At 38.7% G+C, this 18,661-nt stretch overlaps 1 protein-coding gene across 3 annotated transcripts in view; it reads left to right on the plus strand.

Moving 5' to 3' along the window:
- The window catches only part of SEMA5A (semaphorin 5A), a 274,990-nt gene that overhangs the window by 38,926 nt on the left and 217,403 nt on the right, over positions 1-18,661 (plus strand). For all 3 annotated transcript variants that reach the window (XM_017824133.1, XM_017824131.1, XM_017824132.1), the window contains one exon: positions 15,771-15,870. In XM_017824133.1, coding sequence (XP_017679622.1) covers positions 15,771-15,870 — 100 coding nt within the window. The remainder of the gene's footprint in view (positions 1-15,770; positions 15,871-18,661) is intronic.

An 18,661-nucleotide genomic window follows, 5' to 3' on the forward strand; every position in this document is an offset into this window, starting at 1 on the left:
AGGAGAAAAGGCAACGCAGAAAGAACCGTGTCTTGCTCAATATACCACCTAAGGAGTCTTTCTGCTGTGCCTTTTGCAATCGGACATGTCTATCTCGTGTTGGCCTCATTAGCCACCAGTGTGCTTGTAACAAATGTGGATAGAGCCTTCCTAAATCTTCGTTCGCGAAGCCCAGCCATGATGATGACTAAGGATTGATCAGCTATACTGGCATAATTCCAACAGAGGCATTAGAGTCAAGAGATTATAAATCATGTGTAACTTAGAATTGGGGGAGAGGAAAGAAGGTGCAGGGGACAGAATAGACACACAGAGACTCACAGTGGGAGATCATTGATCTATGCATATGTTTTCATCTGTTTTTAACAACATGAAAAGAAGTATATTTATGCTTAAAATAACTTAAGAGTTAAGAGAGAAAAAGTGCTTAAATAAGCTAGTCATTAAACATAGAGCCTTACAATTTTCATTTTTATTAAATTTTATTATAGTTGGATACGCTTTTATTTGCATATAGTTATGAAATGCTAGCTCTGCAAGTGTATTAGGGTTTACTGATGGTCAATTTCTTGGAAAACAGACTCTTGGAAAACATACTCTATTAATAGAGTAAAGAGATGTGTTTAACCCAAACAGCTAGAAAAGACTATGAAAACCAAATTTGCTCTATGAGAAACAATGTATGTTTATAAAAGCTGAACTATTCTTATGCAAAAAACCAAAGCAAAACGGTTGAGTGGTGTAATATTTGTGTAATATTTCCATCGTTTCAAGATTTGCCTGCTCTACAGAACTTTTGTGGTAGCTCCCTGTGGACCTGAGCTTTTGTTAGGTTTAAAGAAGAAAGAAACCCAAAACAATCAACAAAAAGTCTAAAAGTAGTTACAGCGGCACCTTGTTTCCCCAGACACACGCATTTGATGAACTTTGAAATTGTCAGACCTGTCAAAACTCAGCTGAAGACTCTGTCTGTAGGCAGACCTCTGTCCATGATGTAGAACTGAAGGGGCCATCACAAGAGCTTAGCAGTGTGTGAATCAGCTGGAAAAAAAATTGACTCAAATCCAGTTTTAGATGTAAAATTTTAAGTATTGACTGTCCTGCAGTTTACCTACCTAAAATTGAATTACTTTGCCTCTTCTATCAGAAATACAGTAAAGTTGTGCACTTGACTTAATTGATGCTGAGTACAGCTGAGATCATTTGCTCTGGGGCAAATCTCATTCTTCTGTGCTCCCATAAAATAATCAGAATTTAGGGTTGTGCTGTCTCAACAAAAAAAATCAGTTTACATAATTTTAGAAGCTATATTTAGTGATAATTTAAATACATGCTTGTGCTGTAACAAAGTTATCTGTTGAATAAACATGCTTAAAAATAGCATGTCTCAATCCATAGAAGAAATGAACACAAACCCTTCATTTCAACTTGAGGTTAACCAGAAAAGAAAAATAGCATAGTTATTTTTTGATTCCTTGGTTAGGGAATCCTAAGAAATATATTTTCTTGACCTTATTGTCTGACCACCACAGAATTCCCTCACTTGATGTTTGTCTAAGTAATAAAGACTCAGTACATCGCTCTGCTCATTTTATCCTGTGGTTTCCGCATGCAGTGCATGCACTTAACATGTGCCAAGAGGAAATAACATGTGGGCTGAATGAAGAAGGATATATGCCATATGAACTTGTTTTTGTTTGTACTCGCTTCTCTTTTCCCTAAGCTTGTTGCAAGTTACCTTTTAAACTTATAGTAATCTACTAAGCTGTTCAGTTTTTACTGCTTTTTCCTTCCTTTCCTAGTTTTTCATACATACGTTTCAAAGACCTCCTGCCAGCTTCTGCAGAGAGATTAAGGTGTATTGCTTTCCATTCCCTATCATCTGTTGGGTTTTTCTCTAAATAAAGATGATTCATCAGCAAAGAAAAGTTGATTGCTAGATATTGCAACTTTGGTTTGTCTAGATGATAGGACTATGAGATTGCTTGCACTACCTTGCCAAGAACCAATTCTTCTTAAGGAGGAAAATAATTCCATCGCCAGCTTTATACTTTTTTGTGTCGAATCAGGTTTGCCTTTACTTTTGTATAGGAGATTAAGCTTCTGCTGGGGAATGGCAACCTTCAACTGTTTACTGTTAATTTAAAAAATATGTCTTTGGAGATTGAAGGCTACTATCCCCTTATATTTCCCTATATAAACCAAGGAATGGCAGGGACTGAATTCTCAAAGCAAAGGACTTGCATACTGGCTATTTCCACCCCCATTCACATTTTAAAGCAAGCATCAATTTACAATTATTTTGGCATTCCAGCCAAGCACTGGACCTTCATAGAGTGTTAATAATTTTAATAAATTTCTGATAATATAAAATCAGTAGTGGCTACAATAGCTAGTGAGATGCAGAGACAAGTCCTGCAAGCCTTTCTATGGCTGATTTGTTCTGTATTGCCCTAATTTGGATGTTTACGGCATGTGAAGTTCCCTGATTGTTATTGAAGCTGCAAAATGAGAGGCTTCTACCATATTCTACTAGCTGTACAAAGTGGGCAGATGGAATTAAAATCTGGTTTTTTTGTTCTTTTTTCTTTTTTTCTCCTTCTTCAAAAGAGCTGTATTTTTAATGGCGATGGGCATTTTTTACTAAAAGGTTGTAAAACATCCAGACTGGATGAGAAGAAACAGATCAGCAACCAAGAAATAGAGCTTGTAAGCTGCTATAGTTCTGTTAATTTCTAGAAGTTATGATGTGCTTAAAGCAAGAGAAAGCACAATATTGCTTTGATATTTTTCTATTTTATTTTTTTTTCCATGAGGCAGTATTTAAAGGTTTTTTTTTCATAAGATGTTTAAGATGTACTCTGTCCCTTTTACTGACAGCTATCAGGGTGAGTATTCTACCAATCTACCCCTTGGAAAAGGCATTAATGAGGCATATCCATTCTTTCTAACTCATATGGCACAGTATAAATTATGTTCTGCTCAAGTTTTAGTTCTCTTTGCATAATCTCCATGCTAATTCATGTGAATTCAATTCTCCTTCTTCAGGGACTGCATTGCAATATATGTCCAAAGCTACTGAATGGTGACGGAAGAAGAAGTGCATGTATGTGGCTAGTTAACATTGCACTGCTAACTTGCCTTGGGTGTAACCCATTTGTGCCCAGATCTTCACGGAGCTCATGGCTCCATGGTCATCACAGCCCAGCAAGACACCTCTGTGTCATGTGAAGCAGATGGCCCTGTGGGCTCCACCTCTGGTAAGAGTGCCCACACAGCCTACCTGGCCTCTCACAGCAGTGGCAGCAGCATGGCTCTGTGCTTTGAAAGAAACAGCTTAAATTCAGTTCTTCATTACTTCTTATAAAGAAGTCTTAAGAGGAGTGGCTGAGGAAACTGGAGAAAAGGAGGCTCAGAGGCTCTCTACAACTACCTGAAAGGAGGTTGTAGCCAGGTGGGCGCCAGTTTCTTCTTCCAAAAACCAAGTAATAGGACAAGAGGAAATGGCCTCATGTTGTGCTAGGGGAGGTTCAGGTTGGACATCGGGAGGAATTTCTCCACTGGAAGGTTGGATAAGCATTGGAACAGGCTGCTCAGGAAAGTGGTGGAGTCACCATCACTAGAGGTATTTAAGACACGTACAGATGTGACACTTGGGGACATGTTTTAGTGGTGAACTTGGCAATGCGGTGTTAACAGTTGGACTTGATGATCTTAATGATGTTTTCCAACACAAACCATTCTGTGATTCTAAGTAGCCTAGACAGCTAGTTCAGAAAAGATGTCACCAACTGCAGTTCCTGGCTGTCTGATCCTGGGCAACTTTGTTTTCATACTTGGTAGCAACACAGTTTTTGGAAAGACTCATTCCAGTGGTCTTCCCTTCCAGATTCTGTGCAATGTCTATGGGGCCCAAACTGCACTCACTTGGTGTCACCTGCTGCCCTTACTACCTGTCACTGAATGTTCCCTTCTGCCACCCGTCACTTTGGCAGACAGATCTGGGGAAATCCTGGCCCACCCTTGCACCTTACTTGTAGCTCTAATATTTCCAGGAATCTTAAGAGGTGTGTAGAAAAAAAATTTGTTAATTTTTCATTTTTCTTCCTAATTTCTTAAATAACCTTACAGAGATACTTTGTGTTTGTTAGATTTGTTAGGAAATAGAGAAGTGCTGTCAGTGCTTCTTCAAAGTGTTTTTGGTTTGTTTGTTTGTTTTTTGTTTTTCTCTCATGCTTTCTTTCCTGTCTCCCTTCTGCAGCACTGCTTATTTGCTGTTGACAAGACTATAGGACACTGGGTAGAGCTGATTTTGTGTGACTGAACATGGTAGATACTTGTTACATGACAATTTGTCATATTGAGGTTGGACCACCCGTTGATTTTTCATGAGCTCGTCTTTCCATTTCCAGTGCTCACTTCAGATTTTTTCTTGAAGGATTTATGGACAAAGAAATATGGTTCTTTTCTACCATTTCAGAGAATTAAGAGCTCACCATTTTACAACCAGGTCTACAGTAAATCGACTAAATGAGTTGTTAATAGTGACAAATACCTGGACTTTGGCAGTGCCTTTTAGAACAAAAGTAAGTTCTACAAAGAGAAGTGTTTTTCGTGGTGTTGTGGTTTTTCCTTTTCTTTTTCTTGTTTGTCACTTTCTTTTTCTGACTTTGGGACATCTTTTTGGTTTTGTGGTGGAGAGTATGTTCCTTTTTGAAGTCCTGGCTCCAAGTTCTTACAAAGATTAGTGTCAGGCTTTGCTCTGCATAACCTCTGTGTCACGATATGTCTTATTTTGTTGGGTTTTGTGTTTTTTCATTAAATATCTTCAGACTTCAAAATATTTTATGAGCTGTAGGCTTGGCAGAATTGATAGAATCAAGAAATTTTATTTTTCTAAAACAATGTAAATGAAGAAGTTTAGTATGTTCATATGCCAACATAAATAAGAATGAATCATCGCAAGATGGTCAGTTCTAGAAAAAAGGTCTTGCTATTTGAAGCATAGGTATTTCCAACTAAAATAACAGGGCATAACTGTCTATGGGCAGTTGGCTTTATGTTTCTGTTCCCTATAATACCTATATTAAAATTCAGCAGATTTCTTTACAAAACTCTGTCTTGAGGCCAAATACTGATTTCCTATAACCATTTGTCGTGGTTTGAGACCCCCAAAAATCCAATTTCTGAGTCCAAGCCCACCTCCCACAACTCACCCCAGTGTGAGAGGGGTTTTCCAGACACAACACAAGATTCAATATGGGGGGAAGAGAATTATATTACAATTATTACACAAATAAATACATATATACATAATCCTAACTGTCTCTCCTATGATAAAGTAGTATTTACATTGGATCAAATCTCTTTTCCTTCCAATAAAAGTCCAGAAGGGAAGAAGGAAAGATCTTTTCCATGTTCAGGGCAGCAGTGTCTCTCTTTTTCAATGCAGCAGTTGTAGCTGGAGTTGTAGCTGGATCTCTCTCTCTCCATTACGCACAAGGGGGTCTCCTCTCACCCCTCTTGGCCCTTTGGCTATGAGTGAAGGTCTCTCTCCTGTGAACTGTGATTGCTGGGACAAAAGCTCACTTCACCACGTCATATCACGAAGTGCAGGGGCATCTTCATGACAGTCCCTTTCCTCAGGGGATTTAAGTTCCCCTTGAGTCAGAATGTTTAGGGCAGCTTTCAGTTCAGTCCTTGCCCTAAATGTTCTATCAGAGCTCCTTTGCTCTGTCTCAAAACTGCCAGCATGGCAGCAGTGGGGGGGAACAAGGCCACTTCCCCCGCATTCCGTCTGGCCGTCCCGGTCCAGCTCTGGGACGTCTCTGAGCTCTTAGGTCCTCTCTCTGGTGCTGCTGCATTCCAAGACTCCCTTCAAGTAGGGGTCCACCCCCTCCTCCTAGGAGGGATCTCAAAGGGGTTTTGGGGGGAGCTCATTCAGTTCTTACCCCAAAACTGTCTCTGTTGAGCTTAGTCCTCTCTCTCTCCATCAGAAATCTCTGTGTCTCTCTGCTCAGCTGCATGCCGTCTTGTTGCTTGTTTCTTATCTTCTTGGCTTTCAGCCATAGCCTTCCACTCAGTCCTGCCTCTGCCACCGCTTTTCTGTCTTCTGCTGCCCACTCACAGTGAAGAAAACTCCCCAGCTCTTAGCTACAGATACTTGGCACAGTCTAATACTGTTCCAAGTTCCTGCAGCCCCCAGCCAAGGCTGGGGGGGACCTAGCCCCCAACGGGTCTCCTGGCCCCTCTGCTCCTTGTGGTCTCAGAACATGGCCACTTCTCCTCCAACTACCTCATCCCCCTCTTTTCCAGTCTGTTGTGATATGTTTAAATTTTGCAGGGGCGCTGATTGAGTCAACATCAAGTGACACCACCCCCCCGGGGGTTACCATTTTTTTAACTTCAGGGGGAAAAACACTTTTTTTCCCCACCACGCCATTAAACATGATTTCCATCAAAATGAATTCTCTGACTGGTTGACAAAGCCAGCATGTAAGTGTTAAAACATGAAAAGTTAAACCCCTCTGAAGAGAGGTCACGACTAAGGATGTCAGGTGTTTTACATGATCAGTCTGTCCCTCTGTGTCACATTCAAGAAGACTGGCAGCAGCAGCACAGGGACCAGAGCTGGTAACTGTAAGGGGTGGTTGCACACTGGGAAGAGCATGTAGGCTGTGCTAGTTGGGGCGTGAAGTTAGTGTTTTTTAACTGTGCTGGTAGAGCTGAAACTGCTTTCATCTAGGTGGGAGTCCAGTCTTTTTTCCCTTACACCTTCTTATATTTGTATGCAATATGTGTGTTTGAACAATGAAGCATAAATAATTCCAACCCCTTGTTTAGAAAAGTAAGAAATAAGTAGTCATTGCAGCAGATGTTACTGTCTCTTCCCTTAGGGCACAGACAGTCATAACCCAAATTCCCTTTAATTATCCTGGTAATAGACATATGCACACACATAAGAATGCAGAAATATGTACTTCTAGCTGGGGAAGCTCTGTCAGGGCAAAGAAAACAGGAATGCAGGCTTTATTTCAGACCTTGAAGGTTAGAGCAGATTGTAAAAGCAGGTCAGGGAACCAGGACAGGGCAACTGCTGTGTGCCCTTCCTGGAGAGCAGTAGGCAAATGCTGGGGGCAGCCACTTTTTGCCTAGTGAGATAAACGATGAAAGATGAGAAGAGCGGATAGAAGGAAGTTTACAATAGGCTTAAGAAGAAGTTCGAGTTTTCATGCATTTAAAGTCAAGAAACATATACTGTAATTATGCTTGATTGTCTGTTTTTCCCATTAATAATAAATAAATTGCTTACAGCCCTGCCTCATTACCTCCAAAATTGTTCTGAAGCTGTAATAGCTGTTCATAAAATGAATGCCCAATAAACAGGTGGTGAACTTTCTGGAAAACGTCAAGAGGTTTATGGTCTTGGGATCTGTTTTATTACAAATAAATGGAGGAGAGCTGGAGAAGCTAGCAGGGCTTCTAGATAAGGCTAGAGATACATATTTATTTCTCCAGTTTCCTTTGTAAGGAAAAGCAAGTTTCAGGACTGTATTAAGTTTTGTTGATTAGTAGAAGGAAGGCAGCTGGCTTGTTTGTGTAATCTAGAGACCTCCAAAATACGACATCTTGAAAGGGAGCTGTAGTTTTGAGGTTGCTTTGTGTTTTTGTTGGTTCTTCTTTTTTTCTCCCCTCCCTCTAAGCAAAGATGAGCGCTGAACTGCAGATGAAGATCTGACATGTTTTCATGTTCCCAAAGGAGAACCAAATGTAGTGTGGTAAGACTTAAAAGAGGAATCTTTTAGTTTGTGGTTGCTGATTTAATCATTCTGGGCAACTTTGCAACTTCATCTTTTCCTTTATGGAGGATTGGATTGCATTAGCTAACCCTACCTAAACAAAATTTTTATTTTGTTTTTCCCTTTGTAGGAAGAAGTGATGTTTGTTTTCTTATATCTTCCTGGATTCCCATTTTAGAAACTGTATGGTTCTTAATGTCTAATCATTAATTATCAAAATGCTGATATTTTTCAATTTTCAATTATCCACATTGAAAAGTTTTCATAATTTCTATAAGAAATATTTTAATTCTCAATTTTATAAAAAGTAAGGGATTAACTACTATAAATATAGTAGTTATGTTACTGTTAATCCCAGTTATGATGTCCGCATACTGTTAATTCTGTACACAGGAATAATGTGTTCTCTATGGTGAGGGCTGTGTGCAATGCCTTTTTCATTAAAGTGCAATACTGAGTATTGTAACACGTCTATCTGTCCTAATCCTTTCATTATGCAGAGAAGCATAAAATGGCGTGAGCTGATGCCATCTTTTTGCTCTTGAACTAGTACTCTTCTCTGCTAATGTTGTGTTCAGTCTGCTTCCACTGTATTCCATTTAGGTTATTAGAGTCCTCTGGTAGCAAAGACTGTTAGATCTGTTGCATCCATGACCCTCTTTAGCCTTGACATATGCATACTTGTGCCATACATATGAAAAAGTGGACATGGGACATGCCAACTACATTCTAATCTCAATAACAGGTGGATCAGAAATTTCACTAGAGCACTGAGCTAGTATTCTCTCGGCTTTTCAATTTATTATTATTTATTTTAGCACAGCTTAGTCTCTTTCTGTGAGGTTTAAATGTTAGAGACTTGTTTTTTTTCTGGTATGTCCATTTGACTAAGGTTCTTAATGCGGTAGTTTGTCATTCTTGTGTATTAAAAATTACAAAAAAAGCACCTTCCTGGGCTCTAATTCATACTGGTATATGGAGTGTATATGTGCCTAGCACCTAATTTTATGTTACTTGGATATTTTCTTGCTCCTTCTACGCAACTTCAGCTCTGGAATGGAAATGCAGTGCTGGTACTACTTTTAAGCTCTGCTATTGTAAGATGCATTAATAGTTGTTTTGTCTGTCCCTGTAATCATACTAAAGGACAGTATTAGGAACCATGTAGAAAGGGTTAATGGATACCCAGAGTGTTGATCCGAGGCTGTAACTGTAATGATTTCACGGTTAATGAATCCAATGGGAATATACCCATTGGGAAAAGTCCATTCTGGCCTGTTTTGCAACAGAGCTAGGCTAGCATTAGAATAAGAATTTGGTCCAAAATAAGTAAAAATAAAACATGACTTTACAAGTATGTAAAGAATAACTTCCATTTCTATGGTTTTAAACACTTTGTACCAGAAATAGAACCGCCTTAGTTGTGGTGGAGCTTCACAGTCCTGAAACCTGAGGAGTGCACAAAGTGTTTGTTCAGGTGTAGCGTAGGTTTCTCTCAACTACAATGACAACTGGATAAACTCGCGTGCCTAATCTGGGAGTTTGTTTGCAGTTGTGTTTTCAGGAGCTCGTCTAAGGAAAAAACCACCTGTATAGGATATCCTATATTGTCACTTACATGTTTGTAACTATAGCTTCTTTCTATCCAGTATTTACTTCTTTTTTTTTAAAATGTATTGATCAAAATTATTTAAAACATTGAGTCATTGCATACAAATGCAGAGCAACACATGCTTCAAATAAGTCCTAGAAAAATAAGTTATGTTGTTGACAAACTAAGCTTCAGCCTCTTCTTGACAAGTGGGAGTGAATTGTGATTGATTTCAGCAGTAATACAGCTGTTCTTTTGCTGAACTGTCTTGATGGCATCGTCCTTTTTTGTTGGAACCTGTCGAATAGTGTTTGCACGTATTTCCTTTCTCCACTCGAGCTGTGGCATCTTTTATCCTTTTGTCTGCAGTCAGTCAATAACTTGCTAGCCAAGGATGTGTTTAATGCATTTCAGTGAGGAGAGAATATAGTATGAAAGAACTAGGAAAGACTGGTAATTGGGAATGTTAGGAAAAAAGTATAGACAAAAGTGAATCCTAAAAGATGCAACAGGCTCTGTCATGCCATTTTTCTTGTCTTTTTTTCCCAACACAGACCAATGCTTGTTATCATGAAGTTGTTCGCAGTGAAGTTATTATTCATAGATATATTTATAATATAATGGGAATTTTAAAATTAGAACAGTCACACTGAATTTATGATGCACAGAAATTACTGAAGAAAATCTTTTCTCAGTCCTAGGTCTAAAATAGTTAAGGACTGTGGAGTCCTGAAGCATCACAAGTGTGTTTGCAAGTGCTCCTAATCGTGTCCTTCAAGAGCAAATGTTGCAAATAAATCCCCAGATGGGACATGCTGAATGAGTGAATACTGCCAGCCCTGACACATTGCTGAATAGTTTCCTCTGGGGTTAATGGGACAGTCATCACAGCAGCAGAGGTAATGTAGTGGAGTCAAGGTGGCAGAGAGACTTCGGACATTCTTGCTGCCTTTGAAGAGGACAGTAATGTAACTGGAGTATCACAGGAGGAGATCTAAGTTAGGTTAAAATCATTATACAGCTTCATGAAGATGGAGGTTACTGTATAATCCTTAGATTAGTTACATTCAATTATAAAATAACTTTAGCACGCAGAAATATATTTTCATTTTCTTCTGATAAGATTAGTGAATTTGTTGTACTGATGCCACCCAGAGACTTCTGTTAACATTGCAAATCTACTAGTTTTCAGCTACGGTGTTACTGTTGTTGCTGTAGTCATTGTGGTATTATTATTATTGTTGTTACTTTGCTAACAGAATTTCTTCAAGAAGGTGGTACTGTGCATATGTTTGACTTTGTGCTCACTATTTTCAAAAAGGACACCATGGCATGAGATGTGACACACATATACCATAAACACTACTGATATTTTTAATGTCTACATTAATTTTTAAATTAAATCAGGAAATCTTTATTGTCTTTTGACTTTGTTATTTACCATTAATGATCACTTCTGAATTTGGTTCAAAACATACCCCTCTATTCCTTATTACTCATTACTCCATTTTACTGTTTACTGTAGCTCTACTTTGAAGTGCTGAATAATGAAACTTAGGTTAGAGGGAACTCTGTGATTTCATTTGCAAAGAACTGTAGAGCTCAGCCCTTGGCAAGTCCTTGGACAATGTAAACCAAACAAGCTGTGGCCTGTTGGGCAGATACTAAATTTAAAGAGAGAGAGATTTCTGGTCTTTCATTTTTTTTTAATGAGTATCTAATGTCCTCCTGCCCAGCTTTGATTGTTAACCTCCTTTGTCTTTAAACCTCTTTAGGAGACTCCTTTGACCTTTCCTAAGAGCTGAGGGCACTTCAGTGTGTTTGCTTTGCTGTAGATTTATGGACGATGCCAAACTTTGTTTCATATTAAATCTAAGCTATTAACCCCCATGCTCCCAAAACCTGAACCCCCCAGGAAAACCCATAGCACGTGATTCCTCGCATGTTAAAGAGAGCTGTAGCTTTCTCAGAAAGATTTTTTTCAATATCCATATTTTAGTTCCATGGGAAAGTGTTTCTTTTGGGAATGTCTTTGAGTTATAAGGCCTGCAGATTTCAGTACTGTAATAGCAATTAAAAAAATATTTTTCTTTGCTAAGGGTAATTATGCCTTAAATGTACCAGAAGGACCCAGCGTGTGTTGGAGATTGGCTGTAGTCATGACTGTATGTATGCCATAACACAGTTTTCTGTGGATAACTTTAACTCTTAGACCAATATCTGCAGAATGGTAAAAATGCCCACTTAGTTTTAAGAAGTCCAGGCTGAAGGTGTGTTTGAATAAGTGCTTTCAGTATCAGGAGAAAGAAGAGAGAAGTCAATAAAGGGCTTGGTGTTTTACTGTGTTGCACATGAACTGAGGGCAGAGGAAAGGGAGTGTAATGCCAGAAAGGGGAGGATTAGAATTGGAAAAGGTAGAGATGTTACTGTTTGTCACCTGTGATTGGCAAGCAGTGTTGGCAGGCTTGTCACCTGTGTTGGCAGGCCAGCTTAATTAACTTACACATTTATTTCTGGTACTGCTGTAGTATACAAAATGTACAGCTATGTTATTTTGTAAAGCCTGTCAAGTCGCATCTGCATAAAAACCATTAATAAAGTGAAATTATAACTGCTTACTACTTTACCATTATTTTTTTAATTGAAAAAATAATTTATACACCTTTAATAGCTTTTTATGAATTTTGACTTTAACTTGATAACTCATAACAAAACTGAAAAGTCTTTTACCTTTGGGTTTTACCTTTGGGTTTTACCTTTGGGTTTTCAGCTAGATTTTGCTGTTTTGGTGAAAATAAATATAATTATTCTGTTAATTCTTCTGTAACATAACTTACAACAGAATTTCACTAATAAGCTCTTACTTTTACAGTGGACATGGATCTGTTGATTGGCCTTTTTTTTTTTAACAGGTTTTTTATTCATGTTCCCTTACAAAAGGGTCACGAAGTTGTAGCTTTATCTCATAAAGGCTTATTCCTGGACAACACATGATGCCACTGTGACACATGAGATACAGTTTCAGAGTGTTTGCCGAAAAAAAAGAGCTCTAACAGCCATTTACTCTCCCTGACCTTATTCCCTCAAGCAAGAACACTGCTGAATGCAACAAAGACAGGATGAAATAATTTATATTTTGGAGAGATAGAGAGGAATCAGATTTCAGAGAGATTTTTTAGCAAGGTCTTTCTTAGCAAGTCCTCTCTTCTTGTTCTCTAGCCTAGGCTTGCCTTGCCCTCCTGGCCCCTGCTCACTTGCTCCAAACCTGGTAATGGTCTCAATCACCTGCTTGCTGTACCTTGAAGCTTTATTGTGTCTTGCTGAGACAGCTTGACAAGTGGAAGGAAATTGAGTATTTGAATCTCAGTTTTCCCTGTAGTCTTCTGGCACTGCATTACCTCTGTGTACTGAAATGTCTCTGGCCTCCCCATGCTATGGGGAGCTACTCCTTTCCTCTTCTTTCAGAAAACTAAGGGTCTCACTCGTTCTACCAGTATGGAGCTGAGGTAATTCCATTTTCAACTGCTTACCCTGTTTCTCTTTCAGAGACTGATGTTTCTAGAGTGGGTCTGGTTTTACCTGTGTGCAGATCTGCTGGGGAGCCAGTGGCATTCTCAGCTGTACTTATTTGCACACAGCAGTATAAATTTGAGTGTTAGTACATTGATAACCTGAACTGCACTTTGTCAGTTTAGTAGGTTTGTGTGTGGTTCGGCAAAACTGTTCCTCAAAGACAGTAACTGTGGGTGCAAGCAAAGGTAGAGGGAGCCCAGGGAGCCATGACTTCCATCTCAGAGTGAAAATTCCCTGTATGTGTGCAGCAGCACTTCCCACGGCTCATGCAACCATTTGGAAGAGGAACATAGCAGCCAAGGGACTAAACCCATATCCTTGTCTGTCCTAATAGACCCTTTTGCAATTTCTGCCTGTTGGCTTGGCTGGACTCTCAGGATAGGGATTCTATTCTTTTTTTTTTTTAAAGCCCTGTTTTTTATCATAGAATATTTGGGGTTTTGATTTTAGTGGTTATTTATCAGTGTTATGATTTTGTCTGAATTTCTGCTACTTTATAAAATGATTTTCTATCCATTTCTGTCTCAGTCACAGTGCTTAATACAAGGAAATGTAGCCTCTTTGCATCTCTCAGAACTGAGAGCTCTTCCTGATTGGGACTGTGTGTGTATGTATGTATTTTTTCTGTGAAAACTATGTGGATATTCTGTGTCCATGTGGGAAATGTCTGAGGGAATTAATGGAGATTTTAGATACATTGGCTGATAAACTGATAAACTTAATTGCATTTAGCTTTCATTTTTTGTTCTCTCTTTTTTTTTTGTCTTTTTTCCAGTAAGTGAGATTCTTCATGACTTACCTCTGAATTTTTTCTTCTTCATGTCCTACCTAATTTCTTAACGTTTTAGAACTTTGCAATTGATTTTTTCGTATGAAATGCATGACTGAAAATTTAAGGTTGCAAAATCAAGTACAAAAAAGTTAAGAAACACTTATTTTAGGCTTACCTGTGTAGCCTTATATATAAATATAAGTAGATAAATAAGTATGTATAAGGCTACACAGGCCTATAATGTATATGTGTGTGTATATTGTTTTTCCTTCTTTGGAATCTTGATAGGTTTTATGTACAGCATCTGCAGTAACAGCTGATGTCAGTTGTAATCATAGTTATCTAATATGCGGCCGCATCCCCTTTCCCCTACAGTGTTCAGATCCTGATTTGAGAACCTATCCAACACAGACGGAATCAACAGTGAATTTAGCTACAAGTACTGCAGAACATGTACAACTGGCATTGCATGCCTGAAATTGCCCAGATGTATACAGGCTGCCATTAAAAATGCAGAAGTTAGTTTTCTGACACCCAAGTGATTCTACTTCACAGTTCCATCTGTTTTTTCCAAAGTATATGATGCTACAGCTTCTGCACAGTGCTTTTAATGGTTGTCTGCAATGGCTGAACACGTTTTGACACAGAATAGCATTTTTCTCCTGGGCCCATTCCTTAGGAATGGATAGCCCACTTGTGCTAAAATTTTAATATTTAAATGAGGAACAAATCATCCTGAAACAGGCACTAGACATGGATTTGTTCAACTCAGATATTTCCAAAAGGAAAAATATGCTTATGAGTGAAGAAAGAAGTTTAGAATGGATCTTGTCAACCTGAGCTGCAACTGATGATACCAGTATCAAAAATTACACTTCTACAGCACCCTCGAGAGTGGATCGGTTTTTACTCTGTATTCTAGATGGTCATGACCGTGTGGTCACCTTTGGTCTTTCTGTTGAATGTTTCACATCTGTAGTCTTCAAATAGATGGTTCCACAGCCTATTGTGCCATACATATGTAGCCCTCTTCACCTTTCACATAAGTTCCAGACCACTGCTTTGTGACTACATTAAAAAAAAAAAAAACAAACTTCAATCAGCATCCTGAGAACTGTAAAACTCTAGAGGATGAGGTTTTTTGTACAACTGGACCTTTTTTGAGAGCCATTTATATTGTTATAGCAATTTTAAGTATTCTGTGTGTCTATTTAAAAAAAAGTAAAATTAAAAAAAAATCATGCTCTGTTTCCAGAACACTGTGTTCATGTAGACAAACTGTTGTGTGTCCAGTTAGTGATATGAATGCAAAAATAACTACTACTAATGAAAATATTTAAGGATTTGATGTGCAACTATTTATGCGTGTTTAAGTTTGAAAGTAGGAACAAGTTTGTATTCTGAATACCAGTAATGCTCCTTGCTGATTTTCAGCAACTCACTCACTAGTCTGCCCTGCTTAATGTAGCACTAAATTGGTCTGAGAAAGGCGGGTGAAAAAAAAAAAGTTCAGTGAATGTCAAGCATTTTTTCTTTTTCGTCCCTCATTTCTCAACCTTTTTATCGTGAAAATGGTGAAACGTCAAATTTATTTGTTTTTCTCATTGTGTTTCACTTGATTGGATACTTTTGTAAAGAAAATAAATAACTAAATAAATAGCTAGCTAAATAAAACCCTAGTCCTCAGCTGCTTCTGATGCATGGAAAATAAATTTGACTTCACTTGAGTATGTACCAGTGAATTGCAATTGTACTGTGGTGTTTTCTGCTTTACCTAAGGAGGAAAAACATATCTGGCTTACAAATGAGACCAAAATATGGATACTTTGTTCAAGTGTGTGTTGGGTGGCTGCTCTATATATTTTACAGACCTGTGTTATAAATTACATGGCATGGTGGTGAAAGTCTCCTATGTTTCCTTAGAGAACCATATGGAGAAAACTTGCAGCCCCACCATATCTGCAAATTTAATGGTACCTGATGTACTACATCTAGAACATTTATAGTAACAGTTGTATTTCTTGATTGATTTTAGAAATTGCCCCTTGGTTACATGTGTTCAAAGCAGAAGATGCTGTGGACTTCTCACAGTTAACATTTGACCCAGGACAAAAAGAGCTTATTGCTGGAGCAAGGTGAGAAATCTATTTTCTTTTCATGTTGCATCAGACTGGATTTTACTCTTTGTTGATAAGTAATATTCAGCCATATTCCAGTATCAGCTTGCTCTCATGTGACTCCCTTGCCTTCTAGACCCACTAAACTGAATGTTATATATGTTTATTTCTCTTTTCCCTGACCAAAGTTAAAAGATGGATTGCCTGGTGTCAAAGTTTGTAGTAGCTTACACTATTCTCATTTTTAAGAGGACTGTCCTGGAGCACACAAACTTTGGATGCATACAGTAGGACAGGCAGATACTGTATGACAATGTGACTAAAGTTACCACTGCATGAAACTTATGATGATCCCAAATTTGGCTACACAATATGGCTCTTTGTTCTTGAATGATTCTAATAATTATTCACTACAATGCCAGAAGTGATCTGTTAAAGACTGCAGAATTAGTGGTAAAGTATTAATTATACTTTTCACACGGTGGGACAGTACTTTGCAAGCTGTGATCGACAGTGACACTGTCTTAGATGTTAACATTGAAGCAGTGACAGTCCTTGAGAACCATTTTTTTGTCTTAGCACAGGAAGTGTAGTAAAACATTTTGGTTGGCAAAAAAAAGTAATCATCTAAACTTATTATTCAAACCTGTCTTCTGAATATATTTTACCCTTGAATTAACAAAGCTCTAGTCACTGTTGAAAAAAAACCCAATTTTCCCTGCTCTCTTTTTTTATTCTCCATACTGTTAATCTTGGCTCCAAATCTCAGCAAAAAAATATGTTTGTTTAAACTTGTGCTTTTGAATCACTATGGGATAAGCTTTGGATGATTTTGTTGAATAAGCAGTGACTACAAAAAAATGCCAGCTGTCAGTTCTGCTTTTTGGAAAAGATCTGGTACAGTTAAAAGATTATTTTGGTTTTTTGTGTAAGTTAATGCTGTTTCTGAGCTTCATATCTCTTGTTCTAAAATTGCAAAATTAAAAATATTCAGTGTTTTTAAAATTACAACAGAAATTTTGTTTTCCAGAGTTCAGTATAGTTGGCTGTTATTTGTTAGTAGAATTTGTTAGATTTTTCTTTTCCTTATTCTGCATTTTCATTCTAAATTTTAACCTTTTCCATGGCACTGTTGTGTTTGGCCATGGAGACCTTACTTTAGAATGACTGCATTTGTCAGCAGGTTTCTCTAATTGTACATGTTATTGATGCTAATATCTCCTTTTCACTGCACACTTTTCTGTTCTTTAACCATTGTGCCAGACTATATGGTTAAAGTTGTTATATGTCATGAAGTCCTAAATTCAGAGACTAGCAACCAATTGTCAGGATGCTGTAGTCCCAAAATTGCAGGTGTTGATCTTACTGATTATGCACCTTTTGCATGTAGTTCCCCCTACACATAGAACGAATCCGTTCACTGTGAATATGATGTCAAGTTTTCTGCTTATTTGCAGGAATGGATTTTGCAGCCTTTCACAGTGTCAGCTGGCTGCACTGATATGTTTTTTTTTCCTTACTGCACTGTTTTTACTTATCTTTCATCCAGGGCCATCTGAATTGAGCATTAATGTTACCATACTTGTGCTATGGCCTGTGGACAAAATTTTAGTACAGTTTTCTTGTGTATACCTCACTGGATTCACACTGGCTCTTTGAAGAGCCATTTAAAGAATTAATTTTCTGTCCTAAGCCACAAATATGCTCTCATAAAGACATTGAAGAGAATGCATTGTTAATTCCTCCTCCCTGGTGAAGTATCTTTTGATATACAGTTATTTCTCTAAAATATTCCAACTTTTTTTTCTGTTATCTTCTTGTACTAACATTGCATTAGTGAAAAATTAATAACCACGTGTAACATGATTTCAGTAAGATCTGAACAATTAAAAGTTCCTCTTCATTTGTGAAAATGATAATTTGTAGCCCTCTAACATGGTTTTGTATTTGCTACCAAGTAGAGAAGGGAAAAGTGCAGTGTAGCACGTGACAAAGCTACAAATGAACTTAGATTATGCAATTTGCACTGCCACGAGAAGTAGTCCCATTATGATTTACTTGTCTGGCATCCCAACAAAACCAGAGGTATTGTGTTTGTGTGGCAAGCCTCTGCTACTGGAGGGGGCTACAGGGTTGGCATATCTGAGAAGCAGCTAAAAGCTTCAGCTAGAAGCTTCTTCCATGTCCAACAGAGCCAATGCCAGCCGGCTCCAAGATGGACCTGCCACTGGCCAAGGCTGAGCCCATCAGCAATGATGATGCCTTAGTGATAACATATTTAAGAAGGAAGAAAAATTATTGTGCAGGAATAATTGTGGCTGCAGAAGAGAGAAGTGGGAATATGTGAGAGGAACAGCCCTGCAGACACCAAGGTCAGTGAAGACGAAGGTGGAGGAGGTGCTCCAACAGAGCAGAGATTCCCCTGCAGCCTGTGGTGCAGACTGTGGTGAGATAGTCTGTCACCCTGCACCACATGAAGGTCTGTGGGGAGCAGAGATCCACCTGCAACCCATGCCAGAACAGGGGAATGCCCAAAGGAGGCTGTCACCCTGTGGGAAGGCCGTGCTATAGCAGTCTCCTGACAGGACCTGTGGCTCTGTGGACAGAGGATCCCACATTGCCAGTTTGCTGGCAGGACTTATGATCCATGGAGAAACCAGAAGTCCATTCCTGAGGGACTACACCCCGTGGGCCTCTGGTGGTCTAGTGGTTAGGGTGCAGGACTCTCACCACTGTGACCTGGGTTCGATTCCCAACCCCCCGGGCAGATGGAGCTCGTCAGCCTTGTAAGGCCATCCATCTAAGAGAA

The sequence above is a fragment of the Lepidothrix coronata genome, unplaced genomic scaffold (genome assembly GCF_001604755.1).
Source record: "Lepidothrix coronata isolate B3197 unplaced genomic scaffold, Lepidothrix_coronata-1.0 Scaffold109, whole genome shotgun sequence".
Classification (NCBI taxonomy): domain Eukaryota; kingdom Metazoa; phylum Chordata; class Aves; order Passeriformes; family Pipridae; genus Lepidothrix; species Lepidothrix coronata.